Source organism: Dasypus novemcinctus, chromosome 5 (assembly GCF_030445035.2).
Source record: "Dasypus novemcinctus isolate mDasNov1 chromosome 5, mDasNov1.1.hap2, whole genome shotgun sequence".
In the NCBI taxonomy this organism is placed as follows: domain Eukaryota; kingdom Metazoa; phylum Chordata; class Mammalia; order Cingulata; family Dasypodidae; genus Dasypus; species Dasypus novemcinctus.
In genome coordinates this window covers 121,072,616-121,097,509 of record NC_080677.1, presented here as the reverse complement: position 1 = coordinate 121,097,509, position 24,894 = coordinate 121,072,616, and the positions used below count along the sequence as shown (strand labels likewise).

Genomic DNA, 24,894 nt, shown 5'->3' with positions numbered 1-24,894 from the left:
AACTGATAGCTAAGTAGGGGGTGGGAGACAATTAACAAAGATATGTTGTCAAAAGCATTTCAGACACCTAGCACCCAGATATTGGTTTTTAATATCATTTTCCAATAAAAGGAACTAGGCTGCTTGGAGAAATGGTTGGTTCTAAATCTGGGGCAAGGACTATACAGGATGAGTCTGGAGCATCTTGTAGTGCCAGAAGGTAAATAAGTGCTCAACAAAACAAAGCAAAACAAACAAACAAAAAAAACCAAACAAAACACACACTGATGAAGGTATGTCTAAGGGGCACTGGAACCATCTGAAAGAGCTCCTAATGGCTAATGGTTGGAACACTGGGGCAGAAAATAAAGTACTATTGAACTATAACCCAATGTATACAATAAATATGGGTGCATACATACTGATATGAATAAAAGCTTAAGAATTAATAAATGGGGGAGAGGGGATAAATTCCCATATAGAAGAATTTTAGATAATTTATATAGATACTCTGCCCTAAAGGAGATGGAGCATAATTCTCCATTCCTTAAATGTGGGCTGACCACATGACTTTCCTTTCAAAGAGTATGGTATGGCAGAAAGAGAGGTAAATTTACAGTAGAGAAACCTGACAAACACTACTTCAGCCAGGTGATCAAGGTCAACATCAACAATCACAGATCCTGTTGGGAATATTTACCCTTGATATGATGCGATGGAAATGGCACTTAACCTCTGTGCTTTTCTTGCCCCAAACCCATAGCCTAAGTCTAATCATGAGAAAAACAGCAGACAAATTCCAATAGAGAGGAATTCTACTAAATACCTGACTAGTACTCCTCAAAACTGTGAAGGTCAAACAAAGTAAGAAAGAGAAACTATCACAGTCAAGAAGGAATATGAGGAGGGAACTTTGTATTATCCTCTTCATTTTCCTGTAAATCTAAAACTTCTCTAAAAATAAAGTCTATTAAGAATGGGGGTGGGGGTGGGATTCCAAAGGTCATAGATGAAGAATTCAGAGACACCCCCACAGCCTTCATGCTGTTCTTGAAGAAGCAAGCTTCCAGGTGTGTGTTTTACAACTGCAAGTTAATGTACTCTGCCAACTACAACATGATCTTGGAAAAGTACCACAAGCCTCACCTTGATTATGGTTTTGGGAGACCCTAAGCAGAGAACTCAGCCAAGCTGTGCCTGGAATCCTGAACCATGGAACAGTGAGATAATAACATTTGTTGTTTCAAGCAGCTAAAAAATCAAACAAAACATTTTAGAAAGTGGTGAACGTACTGCAGAAAATTAAACTAATTAATGGTAGTCAGGGAGTTCCTCTCTGAAGGGGTGACTTATAGGTTGGAACCTGAATCATAGGAAGGAAACAGTGTGAGGGGTTAAGGGACAAAAGCATTGCCAACAAAGGGACCAGGCAGCTCCAGGGCCTTGAAGTACAACTGAGTGGGTTCAGAAGGACAGAAAGGCAGCCAGTGTGGTTGGAGTGACATGAGTGCAGGGGAAGGGATAGAAAAGGAAAGGAAAGAGGCCATATGAGCCAGATTACATAGGACCTCTACACCAGGGTAAGCCATTTGGTTTATTTTTAAGTTCAACTGGAAGGCACTGGAACCTTGAAAGCAGAGGCGTGACATATCTGATTTAGAGTCTCAAAGAACTACGCTAACTGCTATGTGTAGGACTGATTGCAGGGTGGCCAGAGGGGCAAGCCCTGGCAAGCTGTGCAGCACTGACCTAGACAAAAGATCATAGAAGCTTAGCCTCAAGTGGTGCAGAGAGGATGGATGCCTTCCGGCGAGTGTAGGAGGATGAGTGAGAGGGATGCTGGTGGGGTGAGGGCATGGATTGGACGTTTATACTCAACTTGTAGAGCTGTATCCACACTGGTGCTGAGGCAACCCAGCTAGTGAATTTCAAGTAACTGTAGCAGTCACCTGCTCCCTCACCACGCTGCCTTTCCCTGTGTCATCCTGTTCCCTGAGCATTTGAATACCACCGCTGATTCATCAAGACACTTGTCTTGGCAGTTGCTGGTACTCAAATGGCATTGTGCCAACCTGAGTTAGATTCTCCTGGAGGCCCTGCCAATGGGGAAACTAGATCCCACCCATAGCACCCAGCCTCCTGGCTCCACAAAGCTGCCCTACTTAATTAACCACCTCTTCTGGCCTGAGTGTTAATGAAACTATTTGTTGCTAGTTATTTCACAGGGTGGGGATGCTTTTTCGCTAACCTGAGACATAGTAAAATCTGGAGTGCAGAAGTGCCCAATGCAAGCCATCTTCCTTTATACTGGAACAGAGAAGAGGTTGTGGAGAGAACCCTTCCATTTTTATCTTGGCACTAGCAGTTGCAGTCAAAGTCAACTGCAATTCCATCTTCAGACTCTTGACTCCAAATTTACCTATTTCTTTCTTGCCTTCTCCTCCTTTTCTACCTGACCACCTCACCCATGTCTGGGCAGCTCTGGAATGCTGCTGCTGGTCCCTACATCTGTGCTCAAACCAGCCCAATGTAACCTTAACTGCACCTGCCTGTGCTCAGTTACAGATGCTTGAAGGCCAATGTGGGTGAAAGCTAGGGCTTTGGAACTTTTTTGTCCCACTTTGCCATAAGTATCATCAGTTCCACCAACAGGTTATTTGCTGTGTCCATGAGCTGGCTGTTACAGGTGGCCAACTCTCCATGCTCTTTAACAGGGCAGGGACTAGTCAGGTTCTGGGAGCAGCTGGTGTGGAAATGTCTCTTTTTGACACACAGGGTTCCTACAGGTCAAGGCACCATCTCGGGGTTGCTGGTTTCAGCCTCTTCATTTAGCTCTATGCTGAGCTGAGATGGGGAAGTAGAGCTTCTGTTCCTGGTCTGCTTCCTACCTAGTTCCTAACTAAACTGAACTCATGGGTCAGAGGACAGAGCTGCTCTGTGCACCTGGACTCCCATGACTCTGTCATCTATCCCAGTTGGAAAGGATGCTAACTTGAGAAGGAAGGGAGTCTTTCCACTCCTCAGAGTTTCATGTTCCCCAAAAGACCACCATTCAAGGGTTCAGTGAGCAGGGACTTGGCTCTCTAGTCTCTCCTGTCTGACCTGATAGCACACACAAGGTGTGTGTATACCACTTCCCTCCCTAGCCAGGCTCCCCATCTTCTGAGAGGGCAAAGCTCTACCTGTGGACACAAATAAGAGTCCCATGGTGGATGAGAAGGCTGCTTGGTCTGTGGGTGAGATGGTTTTAATCCAATTAGGACAGTGCCCAATCAGCAAGAGACAATTCCTAGAGCAGCAACTGCCCTAAAGCTTGTATTGAGATCATTTGTTTTGCTACTTGTTAGGGATTGGATCATAAACCCCACAAAAAATATGCTCAAGTCATAACACCCCATGCTGTGAGTATGAACCCATTTGTAAATAGGACCTTTGAAGATAGTTTTAGTTAAGGTGTGGCCAAGCTGTATAAGGGTGGACCTTAATCCAATACAGTCAAAGTTCTTAAAAGCAAAGGAAATTGGACATCAAAGTAGAAGCCAGAGAAGGAGAGAGAGCTGGCCAAGGAATACCAAGGATTGTGGGAAGCCAGCACCAGAATGCTACAGGATCTGGGAGAGAGCATGGCCCTGTGACACCTTGATGTTGATCTTCTAGCCTCCAAACTGTGAACCAATAAATTCATACTGTTAAGGCCAACCAGTCTGTGATATCTGTCATGGAAGCCCTAGAAAACTAAGATACCACTTCAAAAATAGAGTGCATGTCCTGGGAGAGCAGAATTATTTGAGACCCACACTAATGAAGACTTAGATGGGACTTCACAGTAATAATTAAGGCCCGGTTATAGCACTGCCCTATCTCTGGCTGCATTAGGCTTTAAGAAACAGTCATAAAAGGCCAGAGGGGAAAAAGGAAACAAATTATGAGAGGTCTTGGACAATCAGTGCATCCCAGTACCCTAAAATATTATCACTAGAGAGAACTTCAAAGTTCATCTACTCTATTAGATCTCAACCCTGGCTGTACATTAGCATCACCTCAAGAAGTTCTTCTTGAATTGGTCTGGGGTAGGACCCCAGTATCAAATATTTTAAGGGGTTTCCAGGTGATTCTAATGGGCAGCAAGGTTGAGAATCACTACTTCTGCCAAGGGTAGGCAATGTTCCTATTCATTCTCCCTGTAGGGAGGGGTCTTGAATTCCTTATCAAACGCAGGGACTTTCAGACTGTTTTCCCAGAGCCCTAGGCTTCTGGGAGGTGCCGCAGCAGTCAGAGGGGGCAGGACTTCAGGCGGCCCCTCCCCTTCAGTGTATCAGAGATGGCCTTCACTGTCTGTCCCCACACTCCTGGGAAAATTCCCACCCAAGGTTGCAGGTGAGTGGGAAGTGTCCCAATGATCCCAACCCCCAGCACAGCTGTGGGCCCAGCAGTTGTCAGTCAATTTTGGGTGACCCATTTATTGTCGGACCAGTGGTGTGTGGCCTGGCTGGAAGAGATGAGTCGGCCAATCAGATCATCTCTATTTCTCTGGAAGCAGAATTAAGCAGCCCAGAGGAGACTGTCAATGAGTTGCAAGGTCATGGAGATTTAGCACCTGGGCAGGATCTGAGCTTTGTGCAGGACCTGAAGAGAGGAGAAAGGAGAACATGTGCAGGGAGACACAAAAGCCAGGAAAGAGGAGGAGATGAAAGAGTGTCAGTTCCCAGAGCCCACTGAATTCCTGTTCTGCCCTAGGCATGTTTGCTTAGCTTTTCTGGGATTCCTGGGAGACTTCTCCAAAGCCTTATAAAAGCCCCGCTTTGCTGCATCCAGTCTTTGTATATCCAAAAGAGTCTTAGCTAGAACACTTACTACAAACAGAGCCACTCCACTTTTATCTCTTTACATTATGGAGAGCCATATAAGATTTTGGTTGGAAGGAAAGAAATCAAGGATTCTGCTACTGCTTAAACATTGTACAGAAATCATCAGAGTAGTTTGACTTCCTTGTTGTATTGGAAGGGACACTGAGGCACAAAGTAGGTAAGTATGGCTGGTTTTGCCCCTGTCTCCTTGGGAGTCCAGAAGGAAGGGTGTGGGGACTGCTAAAAGTCTCTGCCATAACCACAGGTGTGGGACTGCCAGAGAGGACAGCTGTGAGCATGGGATATCTTGACACTGATGGCAGAGAGTTTGGTAGACCTGAGTGATATCTCCTGGGAAAGCCTCCATTTGTCCTTGGTACAGAATGGTGTGCTTCAGGGGAATAAGGGTGAACTTTCAGACCCCAAAATGAATCCTGAAATTCTCTCCTCCTCCCCTAACCCACAGCTTAGTATCTCTGTATCTCTAGAGAGACAGGCCCTCCCTTCCCCAGCACTGCCCACTCCACCACATCCCACCTCTGCTCAGAAACCCAGAGCCAAGCTGTTCAGACAAGTGACCTGAGTAGGACATATTCATGTGTGTCTATGGCCTAACTCACATTGGTTTCCATATGTAAAACTCACTTTTCCTTCTTTCCATAAGTATTTCTAATTCTCCCTGTTCCCTCTCTAACTAGCTCCATGTAATTCATTTATCTACCTTCCTCTGAGGAGTAGACTCTGATGGGCATAGCCCAGTGGACTAAAGTTCAAACCAGGAGACCAAAAACCACACTGTAGCTCTTAAGAAAAAAAAGCAGCACATGCAGATTATGGATTAACTTTTACTTCCCTTGGACTGAAACCTTTTCTCTTATAGCTACATAGTTCTCCTTATATACAATCCCTTTATAAGGACACTGGAATTGGTTCTGTGGCCAAGGCAGTAATAGAGAGTAAGAGAGAAAGATATAAGAGGGAATAGTCCCTTCCCAACACCCTTGGAGGCCCTTATTTAAAAGTGGGTGTGGCACTAGGACCCATAGATTGAGGGAAAAAATGGGCTTTTGAAGGAGAACCTACCCAGACAGCAGTTCCTTTCTGCTTCCCACACCAAAGTGTGGGCCTGTGTGACTAAAGTGCTGAAGTGCTTCCTGTGTTTGTGCTTCCTCCTGGTCTGATATCTCTATCAATGTCACCACACAGGCTCGAAACCATTTTCATGAGTGTCTTCCTTCCACACCAGAGAGTCAGATTCCCCGAGGGTAAGGACCATGTCTTATTTTCCCTTGCATTCCCAACAGCTGGCACAGTGATGAGCAGCTATGAGGAATCCCCAAATGTTTGATGAATAACTGGAGAATGGTATAAATGGATGAGAAGAGCCCCACTCAAGTCATGGTCCTCATCTTCTAGGCCCTCTCCACAGCCTCCCCAAATTCCAGTAACCAGGTACACTTTCCCCCCATGGAGAGAGGGTGCCCCCAAGCCTGCAGCCTTACCTCCCATGAGGAAGAGAAGCCCTGCCACATACTGCATAAGGCCTCGGTCCCAGCAGCAGCCCAGCACCCCGATGATCCAGCCGAAGAGGATGATGGCCACCGCCATGCCCATGAAGCCGGCCGTCATTCTGCGCAGGTCTGTGGGGAAGCAGGTGGGCAATGGTTAGCAGAAGAGCCTGGGATTCAGGGTCAGGGTGCAGCCCAGCCCAGCTCTGGGGCTGGAAGGGGGAGAGGGGCACTGCAGGATCACACAGGTTCACACAATCACCTCCTGGATGCTGACTCACCCTTATGTACAAAATATGCCCAGATAGTGTGGTTCATAAGCACAGAAAGAGATCATAATAATCATGGTTGTCATTTATTGGGCACTTCTTTTGTGCCAGGTATATATCGTGATGTTTGAGACAGGCACTGTAGTGGTTTGGAGCTATGTACCCAAGGAAAATATGTTCTCAGACTTGGTTCATCCACTGCTGTGGGTGTGAACCCATTTGTAAGTAGGACGTTTTGATGCAGTCACTTTAGTTAAAATGTGATCCACCTCAGTCAGGATGGGTCTTAATTCTATTATGGGAGGTTTTTATAAGCAGAATGAAATTCAGACAGAGAGAATGCCACAGAGGGAGCAGCCAGAAGCTGAAAGTAAATGGAATCTGGAAGAGAAGGGAGAGGCCGGAAGATGTCACCATGTGCATTGCCATGTGACAGAGGAGCCAGGACTAAGGATGGCCAGCACCTAGCCCCAAAATGCCAGTCTTTGAAAAGAAAGATCACCTTGATCATGCCTTGATTTGGACTTCTTCCAGCCTCAAAAGTATGAGCCAATAAATTCCCATTATTTAAGCCAACCCATTGCATGGTATTTGCTTTTGCAATGAAGAAACTAACGCAGGTACTGTCTATCCCTATCTGAAAAATGGAGCTCGGACAGCTAATAAGAGTAGAACATGGATTAAAACTCAAATCCACATGAATCCTGGGTTCTAACCACAGCTTCATTCATTCTCTTGGAGAAACGGCTGAGAAAACTGGGCAGGAGCTTGGCAGTCTGGCTGCACCTGCCAACAACGCCCTCTTCTCCTTCCCATCAGGGTTATGCTGGTCTCTCCAGGAGGTAGAGCAGAGAGTCTAGTGTTCTTTCACCCCCAAGCTGGCACCCAGGGGTTTATATCTATCTCTACGGATGAGGGATGTAGGGTGGGGAGGCACACTTCTTACTTTTGGATTGAACCCCTTCTCCTGGCACCCTTTTTCACACCTGCCTCAGCCCCTCAATGCCTCGATCAGCCCAACTTTCCTGGTCAGTCCCTTCTGTGCCTCACTGACCCCACATCAGGCAGAGCCTGGCTGGCCGTGAGTACAGAGAAGAAGAGAAGTATCTGGAAAGGCAGTATTTTTAGCAGAAGGGAGAGGGCAGCGCTGCTGACATGAGCCAGTGAGCAACGGGCAGCATCTTGCTCAGCTCCCTCCTGGCTCCCTCTCCTGCCCTTCTGCACCCAGAGGCAAGCAGGGCTGTACAGATGGGCCTCCATCCCAACACCAACTGCTTTTACCTTCCCTAAACTTTTCTCTTCCCACATCTCTTTTCTAGAATTGAGCCTCTTCACTTCCTCCTGGGTAACACCCCAGCTCCTGATCATGCTATCCATTCCTTTCACCCTGCCCCAACACCCACCTGCAGGCCCCAGGCCACCTCTGTCACCTGGGATGAGTTCAGCCCTACATCTGAGTCTACCCACCATCCCCAAGGCCACAAGAGCACATAACCAACCAGGAGCAAAGCCTTCTTGCCTGAGTCCTGCCCAGGAGTCCGTGCCCACTGCCCTCCCCGCCATGGGGAGGAGCCCAAGGGGCCCTCGGGCATTCCCTCTCTCAAAGGGGGTGAGAAGGTGGAACAAACCACATCAACACTCGCTGTGCAAGCACAATGGCTGCTACCCAGGCCATCTCTTCTCATCTCTGAGAAACAAACCCCTCTCAGGCTCTCCTCCTCTCTGCTTCTGTCTCCTACCCCAGTCACCCCCACATCGGGAGCCATGGCAAAGCAAACAAAAGGGTCCTGAGCATGGCTTGGCTTGAGGCCTCAGGGCCCTCGCCCCTCAGTAGGAGCTGAATCTACCCTCCCTTCCCTGATATTGACACTTAGATACTGGCAGACCAGGCCCTGAGTTCAGGGAAGAAGCTGGGTAGGCAATGGGGAGGGACAGAGCAAAGGAGAGGAGTAACAGCCCCTTCCCTCGAGGTACTGCCCTGCCAGGGGAAGAAGCAGGACAGGGCCTCCAGGCCCAGATGCAGAGATCTACTGGGAGCTCCAGAGCAGTCTCCTATCCTGCCCAGTTCCCCTTTGCCTTCCCCCACCTGATCCAGGAATGCCTGGCCCAGCCAGGTAGGAGTAATACTTGTTACAGTCATTTATGTGAACTGCCAAGGATGCCTAATTATCATGCAGTACTGATTGCTCAAATCATGAAATGTGTCACATGAAACTTTGTGGAAAGTGTCATTTGGTTACAGTACTAAAACACGAACCCTGCTTGCCGAGCAGGTTTGGTGCTTACGTACGCAATCACCCACAAACAGCTAAAGTAAGGTAAGGAACATTCCTGCCAGTTCGGCAGTTACCATATTTTATTCAGCTACCTATAGTCAGCCTCTACCCTACATCTCCCCAAACTGCTTTCTCTGCTACTACCAGCCCTCTTTTCCCATTCACCACTGCAACGCAGATCCTTGGGTGAATCGGGCCTGAGCTGCTTTCTCAGTGGGGACAGAGCCCTACCTGACTTAAACCATTTGGATTAATTTCTGGGATCTGAATACTCTTTGTTACCAATACTTCCTCTGTCGTCTGTGGTCAAGGGCCTAGAGATGGTGGGAATGGGAAGTGAGAAGCTAGAGTATTTTCAGTGTAAAGGAGGTTTCCCCCAACAGGAGGTATGAAAGGTCAGGAAATTCCTCTTCTATGCCCATGTGAAACCACTGGTTCCCTTTCCAGTGCACGGAGGGTTTCTAGGGGGAAACCTTGCCCCTTTGGCAGCACTAGAGATGGAAAACCCTGCTGAGGCCATTAGAGCCCCACCTTGCTCACTAGGGGCCCTCTCCTGGTCCCCACCCTCCCAACCATCTGCTCTTAACACACCCATGCCCTCTCCCTCCCAGGGCTCTGCAGACCCATGGGGAATAAAGGTACTGCCTGGGGGATTAAACGGATAACATGTTACATGTTACATAAGGTGTGTCCACTTTGGCCAGGGATGAAAATATGGGCTGGGAAGGCAAACAAAAGGAAAAGGCAAATCAGAAAGAAAAGGGAAGGCTATAGTTTTTAGAGGATGAGAACAAAGTATTTTGCTTAGGAGAAAACAGACAAAATGGCAGAAAGGCAGGGAAATGGAGAGAATAACTCCTCTTTGAGTCATCCCGTCCCAGGTCAGGGAGCTGGGGGAGTGGAGGTGGTGGCGTTGCCCTCTAAACACGAATTAGGTACACTTGGCTGTCTCCTAAAGAGTTTGTCAACAAAAACCGAGAGTCTTCTGCTAAGTTGCTGATCTGGAAAGAGGGATGAAAACAAGTGATCATGCTTGTGTATTTTCACTGACCCATTAGGATTTTCACTATTACCCTGTCAGCTTGGTTTTGCCAGAGTCATGCATAGAAGACTGGTTATCTTCCCTTAGACATATGTAGCAACTCAGGGCAGGGGCAACAACAATTTATAAGGTAGGTAGGCTAAGAAATATTCCTATTTCACAGATAAGGAAAGCAAAGTCCAAAGAAGTTAAATAAACGATTTGATAAGCAGTCTCATACATAGTGAACTAAAAGAAGAGTGAGTTAAATTATTGACTTGTGTAAGAAAATTAAATTAATAATGTAATTAAAGATGTATTGGTTAGAATGGAAAATTGGACAAATAGATCTAGCATTATTCCTTCCTCCTAAATTAGGCCAAAACTACAACTGAGTTTTTTTTCAAGACAGAAATCTACAAATATGGAGGAAAGTAACAAAGGAAGGGGATAACAAAAACAAGATTGGAAGCTGCAAAGCTGATGGACCAATGTAAGTGACTTGCAGAACTAAAGAGCCAAATCTGAAGCTAGCAGTGAGAAAGCTAAAAACCTACATGCAGAATCCCCAAAAGGCCCCTTTGGATCAGTTAGTTAAGAAGAGGAGCAGGGCATAAGAATAAGGAGGATTTAGTCAAAATTGTTTGAGAAGGAACTAGGGCTCTTCACCTACTCCATTCCACTGGGTGAGTGTCTCCTCCCTCACTCCCAGGCTCTTGAGCATAAAACAGATAATTTAGGACTGGAGTTGACAAGCTCATGTAAGGGTTGTGATATTGTATTGAAGTTTAGTAAATACCCCTGTGGTGGTTTGAATCAAGACCCCCAACAAAATATGTCCAAGTACCTTCTGGTACCTGTAAATGTGACCTTATTTGGAAGCAGGGTCTTTGCAGATATAATTAAGGATCTCAAAATAAGATTATCCTTGGTTTAGGGTGGGCTCTAAAGTAAATGACTGGTGGGAATCCTTTTAAGTGAAAGGAGAGAGAGACACAGAGACAAAGGGGGAAAGCCATGTGAAGATTGAGGTAGAGATTGGAATGATGCATCATCAACCCAAGGAACACCAAGGATTGCCAGAGCCACCAGAAGATAGGAGAGAGGCATGAATGGATTTTCCCTAGCATCTCCAGAAGGAACCAACCCTGCTAACTTCTGGTTTTTAGAATCAGGAGAAAATTAATTTGTTGTTTTAAGTCACCAAATTTGTGGTCATTTTTGCAGCAGCCCTAGGAAACTCATACAACCCTGATAAGAAGATTGACTATGTACATACTGAATGTTGAATGCTTAAGGCTGAAATTCCCAGCCCCATTGTACTTGACTCCCAGAACCTGGCTGCCAGTCCTGGCCTAGAGGCCATCTGGAAATGACCAGTACAAGAGGAATGACTTAGAACTAGACTAGAGACTTAGGACTGGGTTGTCCATAAGCAGTCTGCTCAACTACTTTACAATGAAGCTCCAAACTGACAAGTTCCACCCACTCACTCAGTATCTCCAGGTAGCTTTTCAGGACTCCCTTAAAAAAATTTTTTTTTTCTTACAGAAGTTGTGAACTTACAAAATAATCACGCACATGTGTACAGTTCCCATACAACAACCCTTCATCAACACACCACACCTTTGTGGAACATTTGTTACAGATTATGAGATGATATTGTCAGACTACTACCACTAACTATGGTCCATAGCGTTTTAGCACCCCACTTTTAAACATGAGCAGACAACCAAGGATCACCAGATATCTGAGAAAAGCCTATAACCTGGAAGAGAAAAAACTTGAGGAAACATATTATGCAGAGAGAAGAAATTGGAATGAAAATTGATCATTTAAAATTAAACAAAAGAAGAAAGATACTGCCCTTCACAAAGAACAGGATATCAATAAAAAGGACAATCTGCAGAACAAAACTAGTAGCTTGTAATAAAATAATGGAATCAAAATCAATGAAATTTATATTATAAAACTCAATTCTAGAATGTGCTAAAATATTTGAGTAGGCTTACCAAATGCATAGAGTAGAATAGGATAAAAAAAATTAATGAGGAAATGAAAGAAAAGAAAAAATAAAGAGAAGCTAGCTGAAACCACATATCACATTCACATACAAAATTTGGCCCATGAGGTCCCTAAGAAGGACCATATTAGAATTTTAAGACATTAAACATTATTTCCATCATTTTAAAAATCTTCATTGCTTTCTGTTTGCATTTGTTAATTCCCAATTGCCTTTCTGCACATGGAATGGCCCACTTGCAGATGGCCCTATTCCTATCCATCTGCATTAACTTATTGTCAGTTTTATGTCTTCAGGAGTAAGAAACTGTCTTTTGTTGTTTGTAATGGTTCACAGTTCCCACAGCAGTATTTTGTACCCTGGAATTTATAGAGTCTGTGTTTCTTCCCTTATCTCCTCCTGCTTTTTGGGGGGTGGAAGGGATAGAAAGAAGGAAAGGGAAAGGGGGAAATCCTAACTCAACAAACTCTGAGGCCTTGGAAAAATATTATGCAGGATCCACCTAAGAATAATTTCCTTGTGCAGAAGCATAAAAGATAAATTTGGCTCTGCAGTCAAAGGCCTAGATAAAGAAAAATCTCAAGAATGGGTCTTGGCTTTGAGTCCTTCACCTTTATTCCATGACCCCAAAAATTGACATTTTAATTTTTGAATTTAGAAAGGTGCATTCTAAGCTTTTTTGAAAAGAAGAGAATTTAATTCAGCACAGTGGAAAGGAGTGGGCAGAGGGGGCTGATAAGGAGAGAGGGTGGAGGAGACAAGGCAAGGCAAGACATTATATAGACCCAGAAAAAGCAGTTCTCCCTCATGGAAAATTTTTTATTTCGAAATCTACACTCCTATTAACATTTAAGTTGAAAGGTACTTCTTGCAACTCTATACAGGAAACCAAGATATCTGCATTTAAATAAATACCACTTAGAGAAGGAAAATATATATCTGCTCTGAATGTCTATTTGCTTTTTAAAGACCTTGTACACACACAAAAATGGGGATGATTGGCTTTTTTTCTTTCTCATTAAAAAAACAGAAATGGTGAGAGTAAGTATGCATTAGCCCTTGCTGCGATTAGACGGGCAACAAGAGAGAGAAGACTGACTTAAGGGGCCTGATGTTAAGAGCTTGGATGCTGTTCTGCTGCTGGTGGCAAGGCTGTGGCCCTTGCTGCTGGCCACGCGGGTTGCCCAGGAAGCACTCCCTTCTGCACCAAGTGAGCCAGTAGACTTGGATACAAGGGCCAGAGGGTCAGCTGCCCTGGGAGCTCGACATTTGTTCTTGAATTAATCGGCATCAAGGTCTTAGGAAGTGGAGGGCTGATCAAGGTGGTGAGGACAGAACTCAAATGTTTTTGCCCCAGGAGGTCAGCCAGTCTGGGGAGTAAGGAGTTATATGGACAGGCTGCAGTGAACATGCAAGCCATGAAATGGACTCGGGACACATTGATCCTCCAATGATAGCACGGCGATCATCTCAGGAGGACGTTGGGGTTTGGATTCTGGGGAACAACAGAGGTTAAACAAATGAGAATGCATGCACAGATTCCAGGAACCAGACTCCCTGCCTTGACATACTGGCTCTGCCACACACTGGCTGTGTGAACCTGTGCAAGCTACTCCACCTCTCTGTATCTCAGTTTCTGCCACCTCTAAGGAGAGGTAACAACAGTACTTATTTCAAAGAGTTATTATGAGGGTTAATTATGTTAATAATTGTAAGATGCTTAGAACACCACCTGGCACAAAGTTAGAACTATATAAATGTAAATAGAAATGGAAATCACCTAAATAAAAGCAGTTCTGTTTTTTTGATGCATCATCCAAAAAATAATCTCCTTAAATGCCTTACATTTGCTGTACATGAGCATATAAGGAGCTGGATTACATGTTGGGGGTAAGACCAGAAGTAAGGATTTGTTACCCAGAGGGAATAGGCTTTGGTAATGTTTTTTCATCTTGGGTACCCAGAAAGGCTGAGGTAAAGGCTAATTGGCTGGCTGGCTTGCTTTCTCTCTCCTCATCCACCTCTCCTTCAATGCATCTCTTTCTCTCTCTCTCTCTCTCTCTCTCTCTCTTTTTCATACTGTAATACATCCAGTCCAGAGTCTGCTGCATCCTGGCCTCCCAGGTCCTGATCAGCTGGAGACTCCCACAGTTCGTAGCAGAGGTGCCAGTGGTTGTGGAGGCTGTCTGAACCCTGGGATCTCACAGTGAGCACAGCATTGATCCAGAAGATAGAGCCACGGAGAGGGACTTCAACCCTGTTGAGAGGGCTTCAGTAATGTAGAGCAGAAGAATTAAATCAGCACAGTAGCTAATGGGAGGTTTTGTCTGTAACGTTCTCCTAAAGTATACGTTGGTTCAGCAATGTAATATAGTTTTAATGAAGAAATTATTTTTATGTGAAAATAAAATAGTTCTTAGGTTTTCATGAGAAAGTAACTGACTTGGAGCTTTGCTCCCTAAAAGGTCTTTCAGAAGTGCTATCTGCCTCTGTTTCCCCAAGGCCCTCAGAACAAACTACAGTTACCTGAAAGGCCCAGCTCCTTCTTCCAGCTTTGCCTTGATGGCTCTGTGCTCTGTGCCTACCTGGCTCCTTGACTCTCCACAGGCTAAACTGGTCAAGTTTCTCACCTTCTAAAATCTCATCCTTGAAGATGAATCTAAAAAGTAAATGGCTCTGGGACATTTCCATGATATTACAGCAAACACTGGCATCCTGTCCTCGGGGTCCCGGTAGCACTTAGTTGCTAGCACTGTTCTAGCACCACCACATTTTATTTTCATTATTTGTTTATGTCTCCCTCCCTCCAATAAATATAAGCTTGTTCAGGGCTTCAGGCATATCTGGGTTGTTTTATCTTCCCAGTCCCCAGCTCACTGCCTGATATACGCAGGTGCTCAATAAATGTTTGGTAAGTGAGATCACCATTCCTCCTGTAACAATTACCTAAACTGTGTGCACAGTGGACTAATGTGGAATAATGCAGCCCGGTGAGGAGAGTGTACTTATACAGTTCAGTCCACTTCAGTGATTCAACTGCCATACTGACTTGAAGCCAACTTCTCTTTCCTCCAATCTCATTTTTTTTAAAAAAGGCCAGTGTTAACTGTCACTTAATTCAATATAGTTGTTGGTCATTTTGAAACAAAACATCAACATGGGTAGAGATTCCAGATTATGCAGAGTTACATAATGTGTGGGCTTTTTACCATAACGTTTAATGAGCACATAGGACACTCCACATATTATGAACCCTCATTTTGCGCCAACAGACCTTTCCACACTGGCCCTCCAAGTCAGGAAGAGTGGTGGAGGAAAGCAGTTGCTGTAGAAACAAGAAGTGGTTTCTAGGTCAGAAGAAAGGCTCAAAGCTTCCTCCTTTCCAATCCCACCTCCGGATTAGAACGCTGCCAGAAATAGGGATATTATGTGATGTACCATATACAAATCACATCCATTGTCAAAATAATGGAAGACAAATTGCAAAGTTCGTATTTGCCTGATGAAAGCTAAGTCAGCAGCTAACACAAGTGCCTGGAAAGGAGAAAGAAGAAGTGGCGGAAAAGCCCAGAACTAAAAGGCAAAGTCACAAACGAATAAAATCACAGGAATGACTCCCTTCTCCCAGCTGCCACACTGCTAAGCCAACAGCAGGAACTGAAGAATGAAAGAATGAAAAGGAAACTGTGGCTCAGCCAGGCATATACACCTGGGCAAACCCAGCCTGGTGCCTGGCTCTCTGTCACCTGGCTCTCTTCCTCCTAAGGACACATTAGACCAATACAATCTGCTTTTCTACTTTAAAGAAGCTTCTACGTCTCCTTCTTTATATCATATGTCATTGAGAGCTGCTCAGCGTGCAAAGTATAGAAATCTGGGGGTGCTTGGCAAGAACAGGATGCAGGAGAGTCCAGGAAAACAATTAGAAGATGGGTAAACACATGAGCACCTTAGAGAGTACTAGGCTCTCCAGAAAAATGCTGCAGGTGCCTGAGAAGTGGTTGATGGCAAAGATTTTGAAAAGTCTGGGAAGGGGAAGATAAATAGGAACAAACATTTGTTGTGCACTAATTATGTGCCAGGCATTATGTGGGCAATTTGCATAGGCCATTTCAATAATCCTCCCAACAACTCTATAAGGTAGATGCTATTCTTCTCATTTTGCAGATTTGGGCATTGGGACACAGGGAGTTTCAGCTGCTCAAGGTCACACAGCCAGTGAAAAGCAAGTCAGGGAAAGGGCCCAGGTCTACCCATGTCCTTTCCATTACTCAGTGCTTTTCAGGTTCCATGCCACTTCAGACCCCAGAAGGGAACTTAACCTTCAATATAAAATGTAATAGAATACTATTGGCTATTAAAATTATTATTTGGCAGAATGTCAATGACATGGAAAAGTTCACAATAGAATATAAAACTGAAAAATAATGTAGAAGACAGCATAGTCTATAATCCCTATAATGCAGTTATGTATATATGCATCTATACATATATACCCATGTGGGAGAAGCAAAGAGACAAGCACACCACATGTTTAGAGAGAACAATTTCTAGGTTGTGATATTTTGGGCTTTGTTCACTGGTTTCTACAATGAGAATGTGTTACTTTAACAGCAGATTTTTAGTTCTTTGGGAAATCTGAACTTTAGAGTTCTTAAAGAGTTCTAAGTATAAATAATGAGGCCACCCACCCTCCCTTGTTCTATGACAGAAGATGGTAGTCTTAGGCCTGGCCACAAATTCCTTCTCATTGTTACAGCCTTTTTAGCTATTTTAGAGTTTACTTTTAACAGTGAAAGCTAAATACTTGCTCTGTAGGTAGAGGAAGAGATAAGCTCCTCTTTGGCCAACAGTGGGTACTGTGGAAATATTTGCCATTGGAAGTCAGAGTTTCCCTTGGCAGCTCTAGCACAGACCAGCACCTCCTGGTTGCCAAAAATGAGGCTCTAAGATGTCATTGCCCACAGTTGCTGTTCTTTTTTGCACATGACGCTTTCAGTGAGATGTACATAGTTCCCTAAGTATCTGCTTTCTGACTATATCCCACACTTTAAGGACAAGGCACTTTGAGGTTGACCCAGAACATCAAATGACACAAGCAGACATCTCTATAGAAATATTCTTTACCCAAAGGGTCCCTTTAATTACTGAGGTTCCCATGAAAAAGCATAGAGATTTCTGTTTAAACAGATGGAATAGGAAATAAAAACAGCAACCACCAAACACTGAATCTTAGGTAGAAAACCTGAGTTTGAGTCCTGGTTGGCACATACTGGTTGGAAAGTACTATATTGACCACAACCAAACTCTCTTGGTTCTGAGACCTCAAAGCTGAAGAACAATAAATGACAAGCCTCCTCCCCCTTCTACTCCTAAGCTGGGCTGTCCAATATGGTAGCTATTAGCCACATGTGGTTGTTGAGCACTTGAAATGGCTATGGAACATTTGAATTGAGATACACTGTAGGTATAAAATATGTACCAGATGTCAAAGACTCACTTAGAATGAATTTTTGTAAAATATCTCATGAAAAATTTTTATATTATTGGGATAATATTTTGGACCCATTGGATTAAACAAAAAGATTATTAAAATTAATTTTACCTCTTTCTTTTTACTTGTTGAATATGGCTAAAAGAATACATAAACTTACACATGTTGTCTGCATTATATTTCTGTTATAAAGAGAAGTTTAAGACCTAGGGTAGGATTTGCTACAGAGGTGCATCAAACTAGAATCTACAACTTGTAGTGCATTTCCACTGCTAGTTTATATATTACAGTGGACTAGAGATTGAGAGAGGAGATTGGTGAGTGAAGGTTTCATATAAAAGGTTTGTCACCCTCCCTGGGGGAGAGTCCCCATGCCTACCAACCAGCACTACCACCTCAAACCAAAGGAAGAGCACTGGAAAGAACCACTTGGAGAGCTGCACATGTGTACCCCAGAGTTTAGAGGGCATGGGGGCTGATGACTAAATATGGCCTAAAAACATGAAGCAAGAGGCTAGATAGAGCTGCCTATGGTAGCAAAGCTAAGAGAAAGCTATGCACCCAGAGATTGCCTAGTGGAGGATCTCGTGCTTTCTCTGTGGGCCAAGCAGATGCCAGTGAAGACCAAAGCTGACTTGAAAAGACTCCAACCAAGAGCTTTGCCTATTAATGTGAAAAAACCCCAACAGAAAGTCTTTATGGGGGTAGCACAAGAAATTAGAGATGAGGAAGGAGCAGGGCGAGGGCAACTAGAAAGCACATTGCCCACTTCAGGAAAAAATGGTGCATCATCAGTCCCTGTGATTTCCAGAGTAACCATGAAAATGCCTACAAGAGAAAGTGCCAGCACTGGGGCATTGCACACAGAGGGCATGGGCATAGACAGCAACAAAACCAGGCACCTGCCTTGGGCCTTTCACCTGCCTTGCTTTCCCCTGCCCCAGACCCTAGAAGAACCAGAAGTTAGTGTTAACAAGGGAACAGGTGGAACAATGAGAATAAAGAGACTGAACAGAGCTCCTTTCCTACTGCTGGTTTTGAAGAGTAGGTTAAGCCCCAGCTGGGGAAGGGAGATTTCAGCATGATATGAGACTGAAGTTCTGATATTAGATCTTAAGCACTTCCTATGCATTATCACATTGAATCTTTGCAAAAAATAATGAGTTTATCCTTCTCCTTTTACTGATGAGATAATAAGTAATTTGCCCCAAGTAAAGAAACTTGTAAGCAGCAGAACTGAGGATAGAATCTTTGTCTGACTCAGAGACACTTTGAATCACTATGCTCTACAGCCTCCTAGAGCTATGGAACAAATGCAATCTGCAAAAGCTCTTTGTAAACTGTAAAGTGCTACCACAAACACCAGTGATCATTTATATTCACTGTAAGACTACAAGGCAGAGGAAAAAATACAATGGACACAGTTGGGTACTAATGGCATCATCCAATGTGTTTTTAGCAGTGTCAGGGCATACTAGTTATTATGAACAACATGAGAAATATGTAAGACCAGCAGCTTTAAAAAAAAATCTTTAAATTTTGCCATTCTGGCTGATTCTGTTTTTTAATTTAGAAGTATGATGTGAAGGGCATAAGGAGTGTTTGCTTACCTCTGTCCACACATAAGGAAAGATGTTTACCCAAGCCCCTGTGCATGGGGTGACAGCTGCAGGCAGTGTGATTGGAAAAAGGGGTGTTTGGGAGCAGCAAAGACCCTGGAATGGTGGATGAGCACTGCACAGGGCAGCAGAAGATCTGGCTTATGACCTATTACCTAAGGCAAGTCACATAATTTCTATGTCTGGACATCTGCTTTCTGAAATGGGGATAAGAAGACCCTGCTTGGAGGTCTGGGATTAGACCTGCTCTGGTAGCTGTGATTGTCAATCCCAGGTTTGCAATATTCCCATCTATCTTTAATTATCTCAAGATGTGGAGTAAAATTCAAAACTAAAAAATGTGTTCTTAAAACACTAATAATACACCATGGAGCCATTTCAAGGGGTGCAGAGAGACAACGAATCAAATAGATGGTAACAGGGTCTGCACATCCCAGAGGAGGCTGGGAACCACTGGGCTGGAGATATCAGGGCTGCTTCTCATTTCCCCCCTTCCTGGTCAATCCTTCCTTTTCCCCATTACTGTTCTCTCCCCTGTTGAGGGCATGCTTAATAGTGAGGAATAATATGTGAAGGGCTCAGGTGACCTCTTTCCCAGCCTCTCTCGATTTATTTTTGGGGGCTATCTGTGACCCAGGCTACTTTGCTGAGGGTCAAAGCGCATTCACATAAAATTCTTGTCAAGAAAAGGACCTCTGTAGAAGGAAACTGAAGTTCATATTTTATGCCCCACTTGAAAAAACTCCCATCAGAGAAATTTTCTCTGTAGGGTCATCCTATATTTACTCATTCAATGCATGCCTACCGAGCAGTTGCTATGGTACAAGAGATACAGCAGTGGCTGAAACCAAGCCCCTGGCTTCATGAAATTTAATTTCTAGGCAGAGAGACAGAATCTATACATATATATGGCAGGTAGTGATGAAAGTCATGGAGAAAAAGTAGGTAAAGGAGGATGAGGCTTAATGGGATGGCTGTGGGGAGGGCAGGTAAGTTCTCTTTAATAAGTGACATTTAAGCCGACAGCTGAAGAACATGAGGGGCTGCCCAGGCAGACAGCTAGGGACAAGCATTCTAGGCAGAGGGAACAAGAAGTGCAAAAACAGAGGCAGGAGCCTGTATATCATACTGTGCAGAGATTACATATTCTATACTGCCCCGTGAAACATTTTTCTCCTCGTAGTTATGATAACACGCTGATTTAGAGCCACACGATAAATCTCAGTGCTCTTTTGGAAACAAAGGAATACTTGCTCTAACCAGCTAAGTTCTCTTCAAGGGGATAAAGAAATGTTCCATTTTTCCATTGTAATGGCTCCAAGAAGAGCGTGGAGATTTTTTGCTCAATTGAACTGCCTTTGATGCTGAACTTGCTTGGTTAATCATTCACCAGGGACTTCCTATGCCATACTTAGAGTTTAGATTTTATCCGGAATACAATGCTGAGCCACTGAAGGAATCTAAGCAGGGAAGTAACTGACTAGGTCTTTGTTTTCTCTAAAAGGTATTTGTGGCTGCAGAGTAGAGGATGGATTGGGAGGGAAGGAGTCTAGAGACAAGGTAATCCCTTAGGGTGGGAGCAATGATGAAGATCTGTACTGTGGCAGGGGGACAAGGATGAGGGGCTGTATTTGAGTGAGAGTAAAGCAGTAGAATTGATAGGGTTTGGTGACTGAATGAACGTAGGAGAGAAGGGAGAGCGATCAGTCACTGATGAATCCCAGGTTTCTGGCTTGGATGGTGTGAAAATGGTGATATCACCAAGATACAGAATAAAAGGTGGAAGAGAGTGCTGTTCCTCTGTTTATTTCAAAAGAATTTTGGGGTAGGAAGGATGGGGAGGACAAGTCTTGTAAAAGAAGAGAAAGATACTAAGTTCAGTTTGGTAAGTGTCTAATAGACATCTCATTAGACATGATCATCATGGCATGGGTGGTAAGAGTCTAGCATATGGGAAAGAGAGTAGGACTTGAAATGATGATTTAAGGATCATGCAGTTAGAGCCACAGAGTTGAATGCCTGCTCTCCCAGGGATGGTGTATAAAGTGAGAAGAAAAGAAGGCTAAGGACAGAATTTGAACACCAAAATTTAGAAGATAAGTAAAGGAAGAGAAAGAGAATGAGAATAGATGGCCCAGAAAGAGAGGGGAAAATCCAGGAAAGAGCAATACAGGAGTGAAAAGAAGAAGGGGTTTCAATAATGTCTAATGTTGCTGAGATTGAATAAGATACAACATAATAAAACATTACACAAATATTTGCTGAACACTAATGGTGAGCTAGACATCTTGCTAGCATTGGGAAACACAGTGGTTAATAAAACTGAAACAGTCTCTTTCCACTTGGAGCTTACTAGATTTACAACTAGGATGTCCCTGTGCCCTTGGCAGGGAGTCTTGTGGTGCAAGTCGTTTTATTTTTTTTTTTTTTTTTGGGTCCTAGGAATGAACTGGAGGTAGGGAAGTGAAAATTGCTCCTAAGTACTATGCTTTCACACAGTCTGGTTATAGAGAAGAGGAGAAAAACAAGTATAATAGAGTGGAATGTAGAGTGAAGGCAGATGTTTCTCTTTATTTAAGCATACAGACTGAGAATATTTCTCTGCAGAGGATAGAGAATATTACAGAGAGGATAAACTGGAGGATACCAGAGATTTAACGTTCTCTGTCACTCTCAGAATCTTATCCAACTCAATAGAGCAGACCAGTACCCAAATTCAGGAAAGTTCTTCCTGGTTCCACATGACAAACTTGGGCAGAGCTTGATGGTGAAAATCACTGAGTATGGGATCTGACTAGCTGTCTGTCCTTGGAAAAGCTACTTAACTTTCTCTGCACCTCAGTTTCCTCATCAGGAAGCAGGGGTAATGATAGTACCTAAGATTGTTATGATGATTATATTTATATATAACTTAGAACAGAGCCTGGCACAAAGTAAGTGCTATGAAAGTGCTTGGAAACTAAAGATCTAGAAACAGACACACCCCATTCAGAGGCAGTCACACAGGACAGTCAGTGGAAGGAGCTGGTTAAAAGGGAATCAAAAGGGGGGCAAGCGTGATAGATGGGGGAAAACACATGAGGATACAGCTGAGAGACACTTTTCATCTTACCAAATCCTCTCTGGAACCTCTCCTGGATTCCTACCCAGAAAAAAAACGATTCTGTAGGAAGTACTTGCTTTAGGAATTGCTAGTTATGTGGCATAATCATGGGTCTGCCTCTCACCTAGTGCACATTCATTCATTCACTGACTCGTTCATTTACTCATTCGCCTAGCTCCATCTCTCAACCAAGTACTATTGTAGGCACTGAGGATACAAAGATGGTTCAGACACCAAAATTCCCTCAGGAAGACTGCTGGTGCACAAAGCCTGAGTTTTTGTCCCATGGTCTCTCCTACTGTTCTGCCATGTCTTGGGTGCTCATTCAAACTCGTGGAATACTGAGGCTGCCTTTTCATCTTGTGTCTCTCGCAGTATCTAATACCTAGTAATTGCTTTAAATCTTCATAGAGTGAACAATCAAGTATATTCCATTTGGTAGGTACATGAATGGGTAGAAGATTATCTGGCACTTAACCATGTGCCAAGCACTGTTGAGGGTATACAGCTCACTTACAGCCAGTCGATGAGAGAGAGAGCCCTTTCTACTTTTCTGTTGAAATGTGTTGCCTAACGGTTTCATTTTTATGTTGTCAAATGTTTCCCATTTTGGATGGTTTGCTTTCTATTCTAGAAGTCTCACATGACGAAACATTTTTCATGCCTCGTGTGTGGTCAGTCACTTTTGAATTTTGCCGCTACTTTGCTATTGGGTATTTTGTTAAGTAAATGCTTGATGGAGACTTAGTGTCTAGTTCTACAAGAATAAGCACCCCTAGCCCCCTCCCCTGCCTCAGTGTTGTCTCTGTTCTGGGGAAGGCTACAAGAGTAGGGTGCTCACTAATGAGGCCAGGGTCACTGGCAGATATGTGCAAACACAGAAAAAGTAAGGGAAACACTTGGGCAAAAACATTTTTTTCCCCAATTCCCCCAAAGGAATGAGTGTGTTTGATTTACTGCCTAGCTGGAGAAAAAAAAAAAAAGGATTGTGGATTCCTTTTTTTTAATGCATGATGGATAGATACCCAGTCTTTTCTACTCCCCAAACGATTTCTAAAGGAACAATAGGCAAATTGTTTATCTGAAACTAGCTCATCAGGTCATTGCACCGTCTGTGTTCTCACACTCAGCAGGACAAACAATTCTCAAGTACAGGATTTATTTCTGCCTTCTGGAGACATTGCCATTGTCACTGCGGAAGGAAAAAAGGGTCAGGGCCTTCTGTGCTTGTAGAGAAGGATATGGATGTGGAGGTGGGAGAAATGTTCTTGGATGCTTGGCTGAGCCTTAAAGATCTGCAAGGAGAATGGATTTTACTGGCAGTATCATCCAGATATGCTGGAAGAGGTTAAAAACATTGTTCTGCCTGCTTAAAAGACTCAAGACCGAAGGAAACATGGGAAGACTCAAGGTTTTAGGACTGGAAGGAATTCATCACCTGGCTCTTTCAGGTTCTGGGACCTTATGTTTCATTAAAGAGAGTATTCTTTTTTTTTTTTTTTTTTTAGAGAATATTTTTATTGCAAGATGAGAGTTGATATTTATGTAAATGTACAAGATTAAATTGTATCTCAGCTGCATGCTAATGAACTCATAACCTATATAAAACAGAACTAAATTCCTCCTAACCTGTTGTCTATTAAATCCACAGCAGCAGCACAGACCTTTCTCCTGGGCTGGTTTTCCAGCCCTTCATTTCTGACCCTGTTGCAGTATACTCTCCTCTCTTCCTCACACACTCTCCACCCCTCTCTGCAAATGCTCTCTGTTCATTTCTTACCTTGGCTTATGCTGGAGAGAAGACATTTGTGTCCTGCGTGCTCTGGCTCCATCTCTACATATCCAGTTCTTACCCATCCTCCTTGCCAAGCTCAAGTCTTAACCCTGTAGAAAGCCTTCCTTAATTCCCAAGCTGAAGCAACATTCTCCTTCTTAGGACATGCCAAATGATGGACTGAACTTGTCTTGCAAAAATAAATAATAACACACATCCATATCATCTACTGGCTTTAGCACTTTGACAAACTGCAGGGATCATTTACTTGTCAAAGTTAGATAATGGTTATGTTAAAGAAATGTCATTACTGAAAATATAAATATAAGTGTATAGTAGCTTAGTGTATTTGTGGGTGTGCATGTATGGATAAATAGGTAAAAGCTAGACACTAGCTCTCTGTACAGTGATTTCTACATCTCTGTATAGCAAATTAGCTTGAAAAATAAAAGTAATTTGTAAATACTCTCTAGTGAAGTATTAATTTCCAGAATGTTATAGGCTGACCAAACATATCCTTTCATGTAAGAAGCATATTACAGACTCTAAAAACCCCACTGTGAAAACTGAAATGATCTAAACAATTGCAACAATGGGGAAATGGTTAAATAAATTATGGTATACACATATTACAGGCTATTATGCAACCATAAAAATGATGTTTTGAAGAAGTTAAATGACGTTGGAAAAAAAGGAAGATACAAAATTGTATACTCTGCTCCCAGTTATATCATAAAAATGAATATAAACAATAATGATAATAATAAAAAGCAAGAAAAAATACCCAAAGAAAATATACCTAAAGATAATGGGGAGGGGATATTATGGGTGATTTTTATATTCTTTTTTGCCTTATTCCTGTGGTTTCCAAAATCCCAACAATAAACATGTATTGTTTTACAGTCTAAGAAGAAAATGCTCAAAGCACTATTTATAAACAAACAGAAACAAACGTCCTCAGGCTTACAAAAGGAGTATACG

General features: G+C 43.4%; 1 protein-coding gene across 1 annotated transcript in view; it reads right to left on the bottom strand.

The window, feature by feature from the left end:
• TMEM178B (transmembrane protein 178B) overlaps positions 1-24,894 on the bottom strand; it is a 410,227-nt gene that overhangs the window by 33,205 nt on the left and 352,128 nt on the right. Inside the window, exon 3 of the mRNA XM_058297487.2 lies at positions 6,329-6,466. Within this exon, the coding sequence (XP_058153470.1) occupies positions 6,329-6,466 (138 nt within the window). The remainder of the gene's footprint in view (positions 1-6,328; positions 6,467-24,894) is intronic.